At 40.7% G+C, this 19,935-nt stretch overlaps 1 protein-coding gene across 6 annotated transcripts in view; it reads left to right on the top strand.

Moving 5' to 3' along the window:
- The window catches only part of MID2 (midline 2), a 122,918-nt gene that overhangs the window by 9,544 nt on the left and 93,439 nt on the right, over window positions 1–19,935 (top strand). For all 6 annotated transcript variants that reach the window (XM_043458071.1, XM_043458070.1, XM_043458068.1 and 3 more), the window contains 2 exons: window positions 3,215–3,930; window positions 18,191–18,286. In XM_043458071.1, the coding sequence (XP_043314006.1) occupies window positions 3,271–3,930; window positions 18,191–18,286 (756 nt within the window). In that variant the 5' untranslated portion in view covers window positions 3,215–3,270. Of the gene's footprint in view, window positions 1–3,214; window positions 3,931–18,190; window positions 18,287–19,935 lie in introns of those variants that run through there.

The raw sequence follows: 19,935 nt of genomic DNA, 5'->3' as shown, positions 1-19,935 counted from the left end.
GCATAATTGCTTTTAAAGGGAAAGGTGCTGGGGTAGTCAGGTAGGTAGGGAAAATGGGAGATAGGTTGAAAGGATGCTGAAATACTAGGAAAGACCAGAAAAAGGTCTCTCATAAATGAGAGATGAGATGAACAGATATTTGAAAAAAGTTGAAAAATACCTAATTCTCCCAAATTGTAATAAAACAGAGTAGAAAGAGTTTCAGAGAAGGCAATGGCATCCCACTCCAGTACTCTTGCCTGGAAAATCCCATGGACGGAGGAGCCTGGTAGGCTGCAGTCCATGGGGTTGAGAAGAGTCGGACACGACTGAGCGACTTCACTTTCACTTTTCACTTTCATGCGTTGAAGAAGGAAATGGTAACCCACTCCAGTGTTCTTGCCTGGAGAATCCTAGGGATGGCGGAGCCTAATGGGCTGCTGTCTATGGGGTCGCACAGAGTTGGACACGACTGAAGCAACTTAGCAGCAGCAGCAGAAACAGTTTAATAGAAAAAGTTACTTACCATAAGCAACAGACTGTAACCATTTTATATTATTCTGTATAGACCTGCAATCAGTTCAAGTAGTTATTTTAGAGCACTGATGTCTGGCTTTTTTATCAAGGACTCTTTTTTTTTTTTTTGGCTGCAGCATGCTACAGGTGGAGGCTTAGTTCCCCAACCCGGGATCAAACCTGTGCCGCACCCCTACATTAGAAGTGCAGGGTCTTAATCCCTGGACTACCAGGGAAGTCCCTTCTGTCAAAGACTCTTTTGAGAACAATTTGAATGCTATGGACAATCTGCTCCCCATGAAAGTGGATATGTGATCTACACACAGCATTCTTTAAACATTTCTAGAAGGTTCAGAAATCCCTGGTCAGAAATCCTATTTTGACCTTATCCAAGGCAATCCTGATTCATAGCATGCTTTCCTAAGCTTAATTTCACAGTGACGTTCCAAGTGTCACATTTAGTCAGGAACAACTTTTTGGGTTGCAGGAAAATTCAGTTTTTCCTCTGTACTGAGGAATTTATATGACACGTTCCTAAGATTTAGAGAAGTTGTGGTACACCAGTTGTTTTTGTAAAGGTTTCAACACAGAAACAGGCCTATCAGCAATGCTCTTGACCACCTATCATTTTGGCGGAGGCCTTACTCCATTCTCCCAAGTAGCTTCCAACACAGACCCTGAGGAATGCAGACCTGCAGTTCTGGAAGAGAACACAATAGAAATTCAGAGTGAGGTGGAAATGGGCCTAGAAGGAAGAGATGTGATTCTGAAAGAGACTAGGAGTGAGAGGCAGATTCAGAGAAACTCAGAGGGACATAGACTCAAATAGAAGTGGAAACATGCTGTCTAGAAACCCTCTTGTAAATAGTCAAGATATTTGTCAAGTGAAGGAGGTGAGATGATTAAAATAAAGGTGTAGGGGAAAGAGCACAGACATTGGCATTAGACTGCTCCAGTGATCTGGGTATGTAGGTTCCTGGTTCATTTACTTAAAAACGCTGAGCCCCAGTTTCCTAACCATAGTATGTGTGTAGCATTAGTACCTCTGTACAGCCTTCTTGATAGAATTTAATGAAATACTGTGTGTAAAGTTCCTAACAAGGTACTTAGAATACAGGAGGTGCTTAGTAAACACTAGGTCCCTTCTTTAACTTCCTCTACTTTAAGGAATCTTTCATTTAACAATTTTTGAATAACCAGTGTGTGCGAAGCACTGTGCTATGATTAAAAATATGACATAGTTAATGTCTGCAAGGAGAGTTAGCTGGAGACACAGATACATGTATTAAATAAAACAGAGTGATAAACATGTAAATGAGAGAACTCCTGGGTTTCTCGGCTTGGATGATGATATTCAACAGATAGGGAAAATTGGAAGAGGAACAGGTGTTTTGTGTTGTGGGGCTGGGGAGAATATCAAGTTCATTTATGGACATGTTGAATTTGAGCAATGGAACTACCAAAGGCAGTATTCCTGCCTTGAGTGAAAGTTGGGATCTATCATCTCTAAAGTCTCTTCCAATCCTAAAATTCTGTGATATATGTACATTTTAATTGTTTTACTTTTTCATCTCTATCAGTGAATGCAGATAAATGTTATAAGCTACAAAATACTAGCCAACAACTTTTAAGCACTTGTGAATTGTAAAATAAGAATAGCACACATCTCTTTTTAAAAAGGTGGTTACACAAACATCTAAACTTATTAAACCAACTGAGAATGTTTTACAATAAAATTCTTCACTTTTACAGTTCAGTTTTCCATAGATTTCCATTAAATAGCTGGTTAGTTCAGTGCACTTAAAACATTTGATTTAGAAATAGCTTTTAGGGATACATTTATTGTACTTGGGGACAACATGTAATTGTACTCAATAGTTAAGTGTCCTGTGAGAGGGCTATGCGGATATCTCTGACAGATGACAAAATCTGAACAAATACCAATGGCAGAATCAAACTTTCAAGCCCTGATGAGACTCTCCAGTAATAACAAAATGATGAACAAAAGTTGTTCAGAACCAAAAATGCCTTTCTCTTTTCATAAATCAGATTCCCACTATAAGCCAACAAAATTCCTTAATTTTTATACTTTAATATTTTTCCTCTTTGTCTCTAGTAACTCAGTTTGCTAAAAATGGTATGGAATAGAAATTTCCATGTGTGGTAATAGGAAATAATTCAAGGTCACCTATCTGAAGAAATAATTATCCTGCACTGAGAACTACATTTTTTCGAAAGCTGTTCTTTTTTTACACAGTCTCTTAGAATGGTATCATTTCAAGAACCAGAGAGTTAGGTTGAAATATGGCCTTGTTTTCCTTTCACTAGATGTGAAATAGGAGCAGCTTGGAAGTAAAATAGAGAACACTACTGGAGAATGGAGATTGAGAATTTGGCAGGGCCTCAGACGCATCATAGTCCAGGACAAGAGATGTCAGTGGAGAGGGTCTGTGAATAGGAATGTGAGTTGGTAAACCAGGATTCAGAGGTGGCACTAGCTTCTAATTATTAGTGCAGGAAAATAAGCCCAGGCATTTGTCAAAAACAAGGTTTCAAGGGGGAGAATAGCTTTCTGATTAATTCCCAACTCGCTTTCCTAGTGCTCCAGTATCCCTGGGGAATCCAGCCTGTAAAGCCTCCATGGGTTAGTGTGTAATTATGTTACATCCACATTTCCTTTGGAAATGCTTAACGACTTCTTGCTTTGTGTTCCTTGCAGGTGAAAGCCCGGCCTCTGCGGTTCTTAATGCCTCAGCAGGATTATTTTCACTAAAGATGGAAACACTGGAGTCTGAATTGACCTGTCCAATCTGCCTAGAGTTGTTTGAAGACCCCCTTCTGCTCCCTTGTGCTCACAGCCTCTGCTTCAGCTGTGCCCATCGCATCTTGGTCTCAAGCTGCAGCTCCGGTGAATCCATTGAACCCATTACTGCTTTCCAGTGTCCTACGTGCAGGTATGTTATCTCACTGAACCACCGGGGCCTGGATGGCCTCAAGAGAAATGTGACTCTGCAGAACATTATTGACCGCTTTCAGAAGGCTTCCGTCAGTGGACCCAATTCCCCAAGTGAGAGCCGCCGAGAGAGGACTTACAGGCCCAGCAGCGCCATGTCTAGTGAGCGAATTGCGTGCCAATTCTGTGAGCAGGACCCGCCAAGGGATGCAGTGAAAACGTGCATCACTTGTGAGGTCTCCTACTGTGACCGTTGCCTGCGGGCTACACACCCCAACAAGAAACCTTTCACCAGCCACCGCCTGGTGGAACCAGTGCCAGACACGCATCTTCGAGGGATCACCTGCCTGGACCATGAAAATGAGAAAGTGAATATGTACTGTGTATCTGATGACCAATTGATCTGTGCCTTATGCAAACTGGTGGGGCGTCACCGAGACCATCAGGTCACATCCCTGAATGATCGGTTTGAGAAGCTCAAGGTAAGGGATCTGGAAGACACATCTTACACAACTTTGTCTCTTTACACATAAGTTATATACAATCAGCAAGTTCCCTAATAAAATCGGTCACTTTTCCTATATGACAAGAATGATTTAACTCCAAGTTCTTTTCATAAGAAATAGCCTTCTAACCTGCAAGCTCTCACTGTAGCCTGTTTCATCTTTTGCACAAACCTGCTTGCATTCATTCACCTCTGGCCAGTTCTGGGGGATTTAGCCCATGGCCTACACTAATAGTCTGCCCAGGGAAACAGCGCCCTCTCTCCTCTGACAATGACTTATTATACCCTGTGTATCTCTGCCATGATCTTTCCACATCTTCTTTTAAGTATGTGAGCACCTGTGTAGGTGTACTACAATTAGCATATGTGCTGATTTGCATAATTGTGCATATAGCAATGGGAAGGTTGGGTGTGTCTCCGTGTAGATGTGGGTGGAGGTGTCTGAGTGTATCTACGTAGGTGAGAGATTTTCATGGAGGACAGTACTGTATGTGTTATACACTAGAGAAATAAAGCTTTGGCACTGACCACTACAAATTGCTACCAAGCCCTTAACAAGGTGGCTAATTCTAAATCTGCCTTAAAAAACAAAGCAAACAGACAAAAACGGGACTTCAGTGTACTATGAAGTCAGGAGGGATCATCAAATACTGAAGTAAACATTTAAACTGAAGGCAAAAAATATTTAATCCAGGATCACATTTTGTGCCAATGTTCAGTTTTGTGGGGTACAGACCAAAGTGTTTGTTTGCAGTCCCTTCCTGGGAAGTTCCTGTTCAGTGGACAGAGTTTTCTGAAGTTGTTGTGCCATGTAATATTTTTGTGCAAGTCTAAGTGCCTGTCTTTTTTAGAGCACTACTACCTCACGTTGATGTTAAAAGTCAGACCCAGCAAATTATTTTATTACCATTGCCTGTCTGCTATGGGGCTCAATTTCTCTTAAGAAACTACTCAACCGAAATTCTGGAAAAATAAAATGTTTAAACAAATAATAAGATTACCGTTCCAAAATAGGACCTGGATATATAAGCGAAGCTAGAAGGAACACCCAGACAGCATGGAAGGAGGGTGATAAGGGGATGGAGATTCCCCTCTTGCCATGCTATGGAAAAGTCATTGTAGCTTATGTAAAAATTATGATGTTGGTGAGGGTAGTAATACTCAGAATAGGATACACTTTCCATTCTGTAATTTATTGAAAACAATATTGAGAGTCACACTGACCATGGTTTGTGCCTTTTTAATTTTTAAATTTTTTGAATTTGTTGAAATTGGCTCTTTTTAAAAGAAATTTTTTTGGCTGTGCCAGGTCTTCCTTGCTGTGTAAGCTTTTCTCTAGTTGCAGCAAGTGGGGGCTACTCTCTGTTGGACCATGTAGGCTTCTCATTGTGGTGGCTTCTGTTGTTGCATAGGATAGGCTCTAGGGCAAGTTGGCTCCAGTAATTGTGACTTGTGGGTTTGGAATTTCTGCTCCCTGGCTCTAGAGCACAGGCTCAGTAGTGGTACATGGGCTTAGTTGCTCCGTGGCACATGGAATCTTCCCGGATCAGGGATCGAACCCATATTCCCTGCATTAGCAGGCAGATTCTTTACCACTGAGCCACCAAGGAAGTCCAATTTGTGCCTTTTGATTTTTATTTACATTTAATATTTATAAATTTGTACGAAGTTTAATGTTTATCTGTTGATTTCACTCAAGTTGATATTCTCATTCATATCAAGACTGTAGAGGGCAATAATCTCATTGGCTTCAATTCTTAGAATCCTAAGATGGTTGGCCTTGGACTTGGTCCAGTTGAAGCCCTGTGTTTTAAATTGGTTTAAATGGAGGCTTTGTGTGGTTAAGCCATTTGGTCAAAGTCACAGAACTGGAACTGGAACTCAGCTTCTAGAGCTAAGTTGAGTTAAATATCCTTTCTATTGTAGCCTGCTGCCACTTTGTTTTGGACCTAAATTTTTCCTGTGAAATGTGATTTGAAACTTAAATTTATGCTCCAGCAACTGCACATTTCATGGGTCACAGATAAACAGTTAATAGCATCGAGGAAAAGGCATATTGTATAAACTTACAGCTTTTTAATAGCAAGAGATGAAAGCGGGGTTGCAGGAAGACTAGGGGATATGGAGAGGAGAGAACAATCTCTGCCAAATATTTGCAGGTGTTGGAACTATAATAAGGCATTGGCCTTGAGAAATATTCCAAACAGAAAATTCTGTATCCATATGTACCATTGAGATAACAAAAGACTGGATAGACCAAGCCTGTATCTACAGAACACCAGCTTTTTGAAAACATCTGAAAACATGAAAACATTGGATGATTGATTAGATATTTGGCATCATGCAGCTACAGTCCTTGTCTCCAGGGGTAGGTGTAAAACAAAAGTATTTTACCAAAAGATACTTTACTCTGTAATTAATCAGTAATTTGGGGAGTTAGGAAAGATCACATTTTGAATTGTTCCCCTTTAAATTTTTAGGAAATGTGCAGAAAATTCAGATTATAAATTAAGTGGAAACTTTTTTGCTCATTTTTGGACAGAGAGTGGAAACATATGAATCATTCCCAACTGTGTGGTTTGTTATGTTGTCTGGAACAACTTGGACTTTGAGGAGGGAGAGAGAAGTCCTGCTTGTATGAGAGGGGGATGGGTGCAGTAGGGGTCACTTTGGTTTGGTGCCAAGAATAAAAGGGTATTAATTCTCCACATTAAGCAGAGAGGAAGTCTGACATTTAGGGTCACATATCCTCACTTCTTTGAGTTAATTTTAATTTAGAAAAGCATTTAGGATTATCCCCTTTATCTGCTTGATTCTTCCTGAAGGAAAAAGGAGAAAGGTAGCTGTCAGAAGCTATAGGGTAGATGGCCTTGAGTGGACTCCCCTGGCCCTCAGAGAAGCACAGGAGTCCTACCCGAGGAGGGAAAAGGTTTTACTTCCTGGTCAGTGACTGATGCAGTGTTTATTTGTACTTTTTCTCTGGATATTCATTGGTGGCATTTCTAACTACTCTTTTTGCACTAACCTTCCTGATTAGGATTAGTGGTCTCAAATATTTATATGTTCAATAAAGAATAAACAGATCATGACATTTTAGATGAAAGGTCAGAAGAACCAGAAGCTAGCCTGGATTCTTAACATGTACTCAAAATGGGTTAGAGGATTTGGGATACTTAGTATCGTTTATTATCTTTATCTAATTGTCCTGTCTATCTAAACATCCTTCAGAAGGCTACCAGTGGTTTAATTAATTCTTTGATTTGACAGAGTAATTGTGTTCATGACAGTCATTACAGTTTAAGGCCTATCAAAGTAACTAGCTTCTCTATTCTCTTTTCATCTACTATTCCATATATATGAGCTTATGATATATGTTGCATTTCTATAAAAATGCTTCATATTTTAGAGTTTTCATTGTCACATGAGTTCTTCCCCTTAGAAAAATTGATATTATTGCATTAATAAATGTTGGCTTTATAAAAGAGGTCAAATTTGGGTGACTCTCTACTGGGGACAGAACTCAACTGGATATTCCAAGTCCTGTACAACTTGGTTCTCATGCTTGCTCACCTATCTTTTCCTCCTGCCACTTTCAAGCATGTTACCTTCACCATCCAGTATAACCTTCTGACTGCTAAACATGCCACTCTTTTCTGACTCTTAACATTCACTCATACTGTTCTTTTGGCCTGCTTAGGAATCCTACCCACTATTTAGTGCCCTACTGAAATCCCATAAGGCCACTCCAACACACCCCAGTGATACCATAAATTCTTTGAGGCCAGGCACAATGTCTTTTTGGAGCACACAAGGACAACCCACTCCCACGGACAGAAGAGCCTGGTGGGCTATAGTCCATAGGAGTTGGACATGACTAAAGTGACTGAGCACGCATGCACAGTGTCTTTTATTTCTCCAAAGTCTTCCTTTGTGTCTAGCACACATAGTATAGGCTCAAGAAATCCAAATTGCCATACTTAACAGTTAATAAGTCTAGGGGAAAAAATCTCCTGTGAACTACTGATAATGATAAAAACCAGAGTGTTAGCAAAGTGTGACATGTCCTTAATTTCAGGTGCCTATCCATTTTGACTGCTAGATTTTCTAATTGCCTAGCCCTAAGATGACATCTGTATAAATCAGATGTGATTATTATAATTCTCTCTGAGAGTAATGTCTTCACATTTCCATGCCCACAGCCTGCCAAAAATATAGCTGATGAAAACCAGGGGGAATAGAGGAATTTCCTGAAGGGAATAAACAAGTACATTTGCTTTTTCATATTATATTTCCACAAATTCATTACTACAAATAATTCTTAAATGCAGTTACATTTACCTATCATGGATCTTACGGTTATAAAATATTACCTGGCGCTAGAGTAAGATTTTTGCTATAGAAAGTAAAAGTTCCTCCCCTGCACTTCCCCCTCAACACACACACACATAAACAGAGACTGAGACAGAGAGAGCTAAAGATTGCCAGACAAAGAGAAGGGAGATATGAGACTTGGAGAATGTTCAAAAGAAAACCACAGTGAGAGTTAAAAGGTTGGAAAATATGATATTCTAGAATCTCATCATAGTGGGTTACTTGTCCTTCTTCCTACTCAGTCACTCTCTCATCTACCCACCCATTCTCACTCAGCCACTACCTTCTCCCAGTCGGTTGCCTACTCATCCACTTGACACCAACTACTGTCTGCCTAAACAGATACCCTCTCAGCTTATCTACCAATGGATGTTTGTTTCTGAACCAGTATGACTATCAGAGAAATAAGGAGAAATATCTTTATGAGAGACTGTGTTGAGAGAGGGCATATTTGCATACATCTGTATATGTCACTATACACAAGTGTGTGTATCTCTGCATGGGTGGGTGGCTGAGAATTTAATCTGTGTGTGTGTCTGTGTATCTATAAATGTGTGTCACTGTGAAGAGGAGAGAGTGCCTGTGTTCATCTTCTGTGGGCTTATCGGTGGATAACTGGGGTATGAGGGGGTCGTGAGTGTAGGACAGGTTTTCTGTGGTCACTCTAAGGAGAATTAGGGCTTCAGTAGACCCTATCCTGAGACAAAGGATCACCAATAAATGAGCTTCATGATGAGACAAATCTTTAGGAGGACAGGGTGGGTCACCATAGCCGAAGGAACAGAATTGTTTCTCACTTTCACCCACTTAGGTACTGAATCATACTAGCTAAATATTAATATTATAAGAGCAGAGCATTTCTGTCTAGATTTGCACTCTCTAAGGTACGGTGGTAGACGTGTGTGTATGAAAGTATTAGTCAGTCATGTCCAACTCTTTGTGATGCTATGGACTGTATCCTACCAGGCTCCTCTGTCCATGGGATTTTCCAGGCCAGAATACTGGAGTGGGTTGCCATTTCTTTTTCAGGAGACCTTCCCAACCCGGGGATCAAACCTAGGTCTCCCACATTGCAGATTCTTTACTGTCTGAGCTGTAATATCTGTCATGGGGTTTTTCAGCTAAACCGGCCTTCATCTCACAATCTTAAAATCATTCTTGCTTGTAGATCTGTAGTCTGTTAATTGACTAAGACTTGCCCCTGACTACTTAGAATATGTATAAATCTGTACATGTTCTGTATGTGTGTGGGAGGGTAAAAAATGCATTTTATTTCATTTCTACTTGAACTGTGTGCTAAGACTCATTTGAATCACCTTTCTCGCCCTCCAATAATTATATTGATTCTCTGACTCGATTAGTAGTAGTAACAGGCCCTGTGTTGGAAGATGTTTTCTATTGTTTCTCAGATTTGAGAGCAAGTTTAGCAAGTGGATATTCCAACTATCTGTGCTCTCGAGTGAGTGAATGAAAATTGCTCAGTCGTGTCCGACTCTTTGTGACCCCATGGACTGTGCAGTCCATGGAATTCTCCAGACAGGAATACTGGAGTGGGTAGCCTTTCCCTTCTCCAGGGGATCTTCCTAACCCAGGGATCAAACCCAGGTCTCCTGCATTGCGGGTGAATTATTTTTCTAGCTGAGCCACAAGGGAAGCCCGATCTGTGCTCTTATCTTTCTGTTTTTCTTTTATTTCTTTTGTCCCAAGTCTCCTCTTCATCAACATCTGAAAGAGCTAACAATCATCAGTCTGAGAACAGCTTACAAAACATTGACTCCAAGATTGTTCTTGGGTGGATGAAACTCCTGTCTGTTATTATTGGGCAAAAGAACATATTACAGAAATATAATATACACAAGGAAAGATTAAAGAAACAAGAATTATTAAACCCAAAGAAGTGAGGTTTAAAGGGGAAAATGTAATAATGACATTCAAGTTCATGAAACGTTGATATATGAGGTAATGTCTTGTTCTTTATCTCCCCTGAAGATGGATCAGACAAGAACTTAAAACTGTAGCCCCAGGGATTTAGCTCTGGGGCTCATTCATTCATTTAAAAGCAATTAATGAGCATGCATTTTGTTTATTTAAAATGAAAGTGTTAGTCTCTCAGTCTTGTCTGACTCTTTGCGACACCATGGACTGGAGCCCACCAGGCTCCTCTGTCTATGGGATTCTCCAGGCAAGAATACTGGAGTGGATTGCCATTTCCTTCTCCAGGGGATCTTCCCAACCCAGGGATTGAACCTGGGTCTCCCGAATTGTAGGCAGATGCTTTATGATCTGCGCCACCAGGGAAGCCAGTCCATGGGGTTGGAAAGAGTCGGACATGACTGAGAGACTTCACTTCACTTAAGAAACAAAATGGGGCTTCCCTGGTGACTTAGACAGTAAAGAATATGTCTGAGCAAGAAACCTGGGTTTGATCCCTGGGTCTTTAGGTCATTGTAGTAGGATCTGGGGACGTGGGAAATAAGGCACAGTGCCTGCCCTGAGGAACTTTGAGCTCAATAAGGGAGATAGATAAGGACATCTCTGAATTCAGTATGGTAAGTTCCATGACAGAGGTTTGCACAGGGTGCTCTGAAGCACAGAGGAAAGTTTGGTGAAAGGAAGTCACTGAGCTAAAAGCAGGAATCATAAATGATTTTGTTGGAGAAGAGGGCCAATTGGAGAGAAACTGAAGAAAGAATCGACAGGACTTGAAGAACGATTACAGTGCTTATAGATGATGGAGAGAAAGAATTAAAAAGTGACTTTTGAGGAGGAGATGTCTTGAAGAATGGTGGTTTTGGGCATAGAAATAAAGAAATTAGAAAGGGGCTAGTGGTTTTGGGGGTTGACTTGACTTCAGATTTGAGTTTATGTGATTGATCGTGGATCACTTAATATTCACTCACTCATCAAACTTTTACCAAACACCTGTTAGGTGCCAAGCAATAGAAGAGGTGTTGGGGTTCCGGTGATAAGCACAACACAGCCCCAACCCTGGTGGAGTGCTCAGCTTAGTGTGGGGAGGCAGAAAAATGAGAACACAGTGACAACTGTGGTGAGTGATAGTGGAGGCACTGAGGGGCAGGGTGGGGAGGGTGCAAGACTACATAGGAGGGCCAACAAAAGAGACTTCGGGTGGCGTTTTGGACCCCCAGTTGGGGGACAAGGTTGGGGTTAGGGGCAAGGAGTGTTGTAGTCCAGAGAAAATAGTTTGTTCAAATATCTGGTGGAGGTTGAGCATGGAGCACTTGCAGAACTGAAAGGGCAAATGTTCTAGAAGGAGTTGACATTTGGGCCTTTGCAGTGGCTAAAAGATCAGGGCCAGAGACATAGGTTTGAGGGTATTTAGCGTGGAGGGAGAAGCATGCAGTAGTGGGCTGAATGAGAGCCAAGGAGCAAGCCCCGAATCACCCTCCTGGTCTAGAAGGAAGACAACAGAGGAAGGGCAACAAATGAAGGAGAAAGGGGAGGATGTGTATAAAGAGGCAGGGACCAAAAAAGAATCATGCAAGTGGAAGAGAGTAGTGAGGCCTCTGGGAAAGTAGAGTTCCTTTGGTTAGTATTATCAAAGTAAACACTAGATTTAGGTTTTTAGTACAGGTTTTCTTTCAGAAGGCCCAAATCATAATTTACACATTTAAGCTAGAGACTTAACCAGGATACACCCCTGAAGAGAGGGAAAAGAAAAGAATGTGTAGCTTGTAGATCGTTGGTGTAGAATTTCTGATAAGGAAACTGGGAGAGGGTGCGTCTTTGCTGGATGGTTTCAGGACCTTCTGAGAAGAGGAGGGCTGGCCACCTGTTTCACCTGGCTTGAAGACCAGTCTGCTGGTTTCCCCAAGAAACCCTCAGGGAGAGCAGATCTCATACCCCCAGTATGTCACATGCCTCTCATTCTGGGACAAAGCCTGTGTCTATACAACAGCAAATAAATGTTTGGGGAAGAAATAAATTCAGGCATAAGGGTGTGGGCTTCAGTTTGTGGACCAGATGGTGTGTTCTGCTGTTGAAAGGCCATATGTAATTGATACATAAAGTGACAGACTGAAGCAAAAGCAAAGTAAGTATTTTAAGACAAGCAGTTAAAAAAAGAAGGCAGAATGTGACCCCAAAAGTGTGCTAAGATTTTGGCTACTGGCTTTTGGAGGAGCTGGGAACATCAGTGAATAGACAGGATATCAAAAAAGAGCTTGTCAAAGAATAGCAATGGGGTCACTGGCTCCAAGTATTTTTAAAGATGAAGTTGTCTGCTGTCAATTGGGAAGGCTGAGGTTTGGGGTGGGTTGGCCTTTCTTCCATTCACTTCTCTCTGCAACCTCCAAGGTTCAGTTCCCACATCAAAACAGTGGGGATCTTGCCTAGGTTTAGGTAATGTTCGCCTTGTACCTTGTAGAAAGCAAGAGAGAATTCTGTGGCATTCAGTGGCAATAAAACATGTTTCAATAGAACAAAGAGAAAGGCTTTGCCCATTTCTAGGCTTCAAGACTTTCTGTGTCAGGTAGGTGTATATAGGTGTGCTCATATATGTGTGAATACATGTGCCTTCCCGGAGCATGACAGATGAAGATCACGGTCAAGTGTGTGCCATAAGGGGATTCTCTGGTTTTAATGAAGAGCTGGTGTTTGAATGTGTAGCTAGATTTCTTGAGTGAAGCAATGATAAAGCTATCTGAAATAACCTGTGTCTAAAGAAGTGAAAAAAAAACACAGCAATTATTTGAGAGGGTTAGTGAAGCCATTTCTTTTTATGGGAAGCTGTCTGGAAGAAGAATAGACCATGCCTGGCTTTCTCAGAAATAGCAAAGCATTTTTCTCTTTGGGAAGGGTATAACAAAACACAAACAGGCCAAGTCTATATGACACAAATGAGGTGGAACTTGGGTAAAAATGTAATCAGACTGCCAATTAAGCTAACTTGGGCCTTTTAAAATCTCAGTTATGTAAATCAGCCAAGTCTTCCCCTCATTTTGTGCCATTTAGACACAGGTACAATTTTGAGAGAGCTCTAACAATGTAGTTACCTGGAAGTGTGGAGGGGGCAGGTTGTGTCACAGTTTCATAGCTAAATGGCTTCTCTAAGCCTCAGGGAAGCACAGAAGGGGCCAGAGGTAACCTCCTGCAGCAGGAAATGGGAGCTTCATCCTGCTCTCCTTGCCAACCTCCTGTCCCGTTTCCTCCAGCAGATATCTCCATTCCAATCTCCCCTGCCACTTGGGCCCACTCATTATCATAGATCAAGTGTTCAGAGAAAACTGCACTAACTAGGCATAGGCAGAGGGAGCCTGGCCAAGTCACTAAGTGGACTGCATGAAAAAAGAACAACAACAACACAACAACAAAGAGACATGTTTTACATAAGATTTTGCACACACCCACACACACATCCTTTTAGTTTACTTAGCATATAGCCATGATAATTACTTAGCCAAATCAATGAAATCATTCAAAACTAGAGTGGCACAGAATTTCTAGTTGCAAATGATTCGTTAGGGCTAGGCATGATAAAGAAGGGTGAGGAAATGGACTGCATAATTGCTTCAGTTCTCTGCTTCCCTTTGCATATGTTCGTTATTGAGAATCAATTCCAGTTTGAGAGGAGGCTTTAATTCCCAGTAAATGAATAGGAAGTGAGTAAGTAAACGTTCGGTATTTCCCTCGAATTATGTCTTGTAATGTAAGAAAACAGTGGCAAAAAGCCATCAACAGATGGTGTTTTCATTAGCCAAAGATTTATTTTTCCAAGCACTTTCATATTAATGAAGTAAGGTTGAAATTAGAGTCATCTTGTCAGTTCTAGTTCTGGGTTGATAAAATGTGCTGGCATTCGGCAGATTGCTAGGGGGTGGGCAGAGCAAAATAACCATTTGCTATGATGTTGTGATGGTAACCCAAGGTCTATAGTCTAATCAGACCCCACATTATATGTTCAGCCTTAATTTTTGTTTTCAGTGGCTTTACAGAAGCTGTGAGTCTCAGTTGTGAGCCATAAATGAGGAACACACGGCAGGGATTAGTCCTGCTCTACACTATGAATTATTTATAAGATATCAGTTTCATGACAAGTGTTGCAACAGGTTGCATGCATTTGTTAGGAAACATTCTCCCCTTGGAATCCCATGTTTGAAAGAAACCACAGTACAGTTGAAACACAGGTTTCTAACATTATATATACTCTGAGTTCATCAATCTACACTATATTTACCTAATACATCGATAGAGTCATTTGTGATACATAGAATGACCACTGATCTAGGAATCTGGACCACTCTGCCTGAGGAAATCACAAACTGATTGTATCCGTTACCATGCCTACTCTCTAACTTGAGCTGGAATTTTTCAACTAACTACAACTCCATCATATTCACCTTATGGCTCAATTTTTGAAGAGGAGTCCAGACTTGTAGCCTCTATGTCATCATTATTGACATACTAACCCTGCACAGTTTGGCACTTGCTTCCAAAACTCTGCTGAAACTCCTTTATCAAAGGTCACCAGTGACCTCTAATGACCAAATCCAGCTGCCTTTTATCAGGCCTCATATTTCTTGCCCTCTCTGCATATTTCAGAGTGACAAATCCTTTCTTGAAACACGTTTTTCTTGATTATCCTCTTAGCTTGACCCATATCTGCATTACCAACTGCTTTGCATATTGCAAGTCTCCTCCTGACCAGTGCCCCTGCTCCCAGGTCTTCTTGTTTTAGTCTGCCCCACATAGGTTGATCTCATAAATGCAGCCCTGATTATGTCATTGTCTTGCTCAAAAGCCTTTGATAAACACCTACTGCTTTAAAAAAAACAAGTACAGACTCCTCACCTAGACATTTAAGACCTTCATAACAGGGCCTCAATCTCCATTTCCAGCCTTGTGCCATATAATAGCCTTCATAGTACTAATAAAATACATATCAGTTTTAACTTAGTACCAGCACATACTGTAAAGCAATTATCCTCCAATTAAAGAAATATCAGGGACTTCCCTGGTGGTCCAGTGGCTTGAGACTCCATGAGCCCAATGCAGGAGGCTAGAGTTCAGTCCCTGGTTGGGGAACTAAGATCCCACATGCCTGCAGCGAAGAATTTGTGTGCTGCAGCAGGACCCGGTGCAGCCAAATAAACAAATAAAAATATATAAAAAATATCAACCCCCCCAAATTTAACTTAGTAATATCCATTATAAGGCTTTTGAAAATATTAACTACTTCAAAGTAAGTCCTAGGGCCCATATTTAAAACTTAGTTGTCATGAATGTCCACTGATTCATTCTTTTAATTCCTTCATGCAGTATTTGTGGACTATATGCCCCTCAGGCAGAAGGGTTGCAACTAAGACCAAATCAGACATAATTCCCCTTCAGGGAGATGAAATTACACTTTAGAGCAGAAGATGGACAATAAACAAGCACCAACAGCAGCTATCTAAGTATAAATTATAAGTACCATGAATAAATAAATCCATCACCATCCAGTTGAAAATAATTTGAGTGCACAGGTCTGGGTAAGAGTCTCAGGATGGACAATTATGGGGGATCTATGTTCTGATGTTAGGGGCCTAGACTTCAATGCTGACACAGGAAATCAACAGGCCCCCAATATGGGCCATAAGAATGCTTTTTACATAGAAAACATTGCCCTTCTATAAAAACACTCTAAAGTACTTGGTGAAATTAATCACCTTTAAAAAAAAAAACTTTTTTTTATATTAGAGTACAGCCCATTAACAATGTTGTGATAGTTTCAGATGTCCAGCAGAGTGACTCAGCCATACATATACATGTATCCTTTCTCCCCCAAATTCCCCTTCCATCCAGGCTGCCACATGACGTTGAGCAGAGTTCCCTGTGCTATACGGTAGGACCTTGCTGTTTATCCATTTAATATATAGAAGTGTGTACCTGTGCATCCCAAACTCCCTAACTATCCCTTCCCTTTCCCCTTTCCCCTTGGGAAGCATAAGTTCGTTCTCTAAGTCTGTGAGTCTCTGTTTTGTAAATGAGTTCATTTGTATCTTTTTTTTTTTTTTTTAGATTTCATGTGTAAGGATATCATATAATATTTCTCCTTCTCTAAGACCCATCTTAATTTCATCTCCTCTTTATCTCTGAAGTCAAAGCACCTTGAATAGAGTGGGTGCTCAATACCTTCTGTATTAAATACAAATGAAATACCTTTTGTATTAAGTCTCTGAACTGCCATCTCTTTCCTTTGTCCTGACATCTTCTTTGCTTAGAACTCACGTCCAAATCAACAATTGTGGGCCTTCGCATTTTCCTTTGTCTCTCTTCCTTTTTCCTTGCTCAGGGGAAGACCACAGATTGAGATGGTGGTGGAGTTAAGGAAGGCCAGGAGAGACACAGTGCCCAAGCCAAGAAAAATGGAACAAATGGTGAAAACTCACTCCCATTGGAATAAAGCCAGAGACCCCAAGAGAGATCTGGCAAGAAGCAGGGATTAAGTTGATCCTCATAATCCAGATTGAGGAAAAGTGAGATCAGATTACCTGTCCTAGCAATATATATATATCCGTGGGAATACTCACCTGGGATAGATTCGTGGGACAGTGCCAAGGATACTAAGGAACCACAGCTACCTAGCAAAGAAGAAAGGGGCCAAGTATACGAGTCCTCTCCCCTTTTTCCCACTCTTCCTTGCCCCCTCTTCCCTGCCCCTGCCCAAAACATGAACTTTGAACAACTATGAACTGTAGGAATGATGAAGACAGCAATGAAGCAATGGGCACAACCAAGGGAAGGCATGCTATGCTAGCAGAATAAAGGCCCAGAAGTTGGGGTATCAGATTTGGAGCAGACTTTGTTGGGATGGTGAGTGAGGCAGGTTATTGGGGCAGGTCCTGGAAGAGAAGCAGTCACCAGAGCTGAAGACTTGAAAATGAGGAGTAATTAAAAAAAATCCTATTATTAATCTAGAGTGAATAACATTCTGTTTTTGTTTTCCCACAGGAGGAATGGAAGAGAGTAGCATGATCAACTGAAAATATGCTAGGAGGTCTTAGTACTGCTGTAACCATGTTGTAATAAACAGATTTGCAAAGAATCTATGTCCCAATAAATGATAGTAAGCAATGAATGTCCTGTCTTGATATAGCCAGGCTTTGCAGTTTGAAGTCTGGCATTTCTGTAGGCTATTGCTTAGTCCCAAAAGAGGGAAGCTGTGAGATAGAAAGCTAGATTCTGATGAATTTCACACTTAAAATACCATCTTTTTTTTCTGAAAGAACCTACAAAAGACAAAGACAAAAAAAAATATCATGAAATATTGAGGCAAAACTGTATCTGATGACTAGAGACCTGGGTTCCAGTCTTAGCTTTGCCACATGCTAATTTTATGACTGGGCAAAGCACTTTAACCCCGCTCTGCAGATCATTTCTCTCATCTGTAAAATGCTGACATTATTATTAAATGATATGTTTGAAATTGCCTTGATTAGTGTCTGGCAAGTAGTAATTGTTCAATAAGTTATAGTTTTCTTAGTCAACTTACCTGTAAAAAAGAGAATAAAACCTGTTTTCCCTATGTCACAGGATTACTATGAGGGCAAAATGAGATATTGACTCTGAGATACTTTTAAAAGTTTAAAAATATTATAGAGAACATAAAGTTGCTTTAAAGTCATTAAATTCCTACATCCTCAAAGTCATGAATGTCATTTTTCCCCAAAAATGGCAATCTGGAGCAAAGATACAGCGTTATTAATCAGCACCCAGAACAATGCTTGGCCCATATGCAATGAATCTTTGAAATAATTGTTGACTGACTGATAGCCACATGATACTGGGTCTCAAACTCATTGAACATTTCTTCTTTCTCCCCCCTCTTCCATGCTTCTCTCTGGCTTCATATTTGGCAATGGCAGCAAACTCTGGAGATGAACCTCACCAACCTGGTTAAGCGCAACAGTGAACTAGAAAATCAAATGGCCAAGCTAATACAGATCTGCCAGCAGGTTGAGGTACGTAACAGAAACGTTTGTCATTCTTTCAAAGAACTGGGATCCAGTGATCCTTTTGGGGGGATTTGTTTTGCCAGAGTATGACTCAGTCATTTGGAGTGAAAGGCTTAATGAGAATTCTAAGAAATCTAATTCCTTCAAGATGCATGTTCCAAGAAAAGTGGCAGATAGCTATTGTTTAAAGGATAATAATAAGTGGTAGTGGTGAGTGGAGGGGAAGACATCAGCCCAAGGGGCAGTGCTGTCTCCTCTTCCAATACCAGGTGGTATGAGAATCCAACATGAAGTGCGTTTCTTTCTTTATCAGACTGGACATCATAGCTCCTTAAAGAGATTGCTGGAGAGTAAGAAAAGTTGGGAACCTGAGGTCCTTGGGGATAGAGTGAGCTTTGTTCAATGCAATATTATTTCTGTAAAAAATATCAGAATTGCTTCTCTTCTTCCTAGCCCCTTCTCCCTTCTTTTTCATACACCTTACCTGGTCCTCACTCATCACCTTTCTACTTCTTCTTGTCATCATCAAATGGTATCTGTGTTAAAGTTATCTGTTTCCAAATGTGTTATCTACATCGAATCTCAGAACAAAGCTTATGAGAGGAGCTGACCTCTTCATAAGTGGACATGATAGAAGAAAGATGCTTTTTCTCTCTTTTTCTCAAGAGCCTGAAACTTCAGCCATAGCATTTGGTTTTGTGTTGATTTTCTTGATGAGGTGCCGGTAGAGCTTAAAGTGTAGACAGGGTTGGGTAAAATATTATAGGACTCCTTGTGGGTAGTGGTTGGGTAAAAATGTTTCTATTTATAACCTGATACTCTAGTTCTAGGGCTTCCGTTATAGCTCAGATGGTAAAGAATCTGTCTGCAATGCAGGAGACCTGGGTTCGATTCCTGGGTCAGGAAGATCCCTGGAGAAGGAAATGGCAACCCACTCCAGTATTCTTGCCTGGAGAATCCCATGAACAGAGGAGCCTGGCACACTACAGTCAATGGGGTTGCGAAGAGTCAGACACAACTTACTGACTAAAACCACCACCGCCACTCTAGTTCTAGTCTTACTTATATCACAGAAAATGTAATGGTTCAAGTTTATTTTAAACAATAAAATAACTTTATTAATATCTCATCTCTTAATCCCCCTGGGGCTTCCTGTTTAAAAGAATGTGGAGAATCTTCTTATGAAAGAATCAGAAAGGCAAATTCTTTGCCTTCTTATGAAAGGCAAAGAATCTTATATGAGTAACCACTCCTGATTGTTTGGATATCTTAAAGTACTGGGTTTCTTAAAGTAGGTTGTTCTTGTAGGATGAGCATACCATAGCAATTTAATCACTGCTGGGTGTTCCATTCGTGGAAGAGAGTGGTGGTGCATGTAGGGTACGTAGGATACTGGTTAAACTCAGGTGCAAAATTGTGGAATGGGGTGGGGAATTCAGGAAGAAGTATAAGGAATGGAAAGAAAAAATGCTGGAATGTAAGTTGGAAAATTGAGTTCTAAATGTGACTTTGTCATTAACTGGTAGTATGATCTTGGGTAAGTCATCTAGCCTTTCAACTTCAGTGTCCTTACCTATAAAATGAGGGATTTAACTGAATACACGACCTTCACTGTCTGTTCCAAAGGCATGATTCTGTGAATAGTTACTTTATTC

Source organism: Cervus canadensis, chromosome X (assembly GCF_019320065.1).
Source record: "Cervus canadensis isolate Bull #8, Minnesota chromosome X, ASM1932006v1, whole genome shotgun sequence".
NCBI lineage: Eukaryota > Metazoa > Chordata > Mammalia > Artiodactyla > Cervidae > Cervus > Cervus canadensis.
Note: the sequence above shows the minus strand (reverse complement) of the source record. Positions and strands in the feature narration are given on the sequence as shown.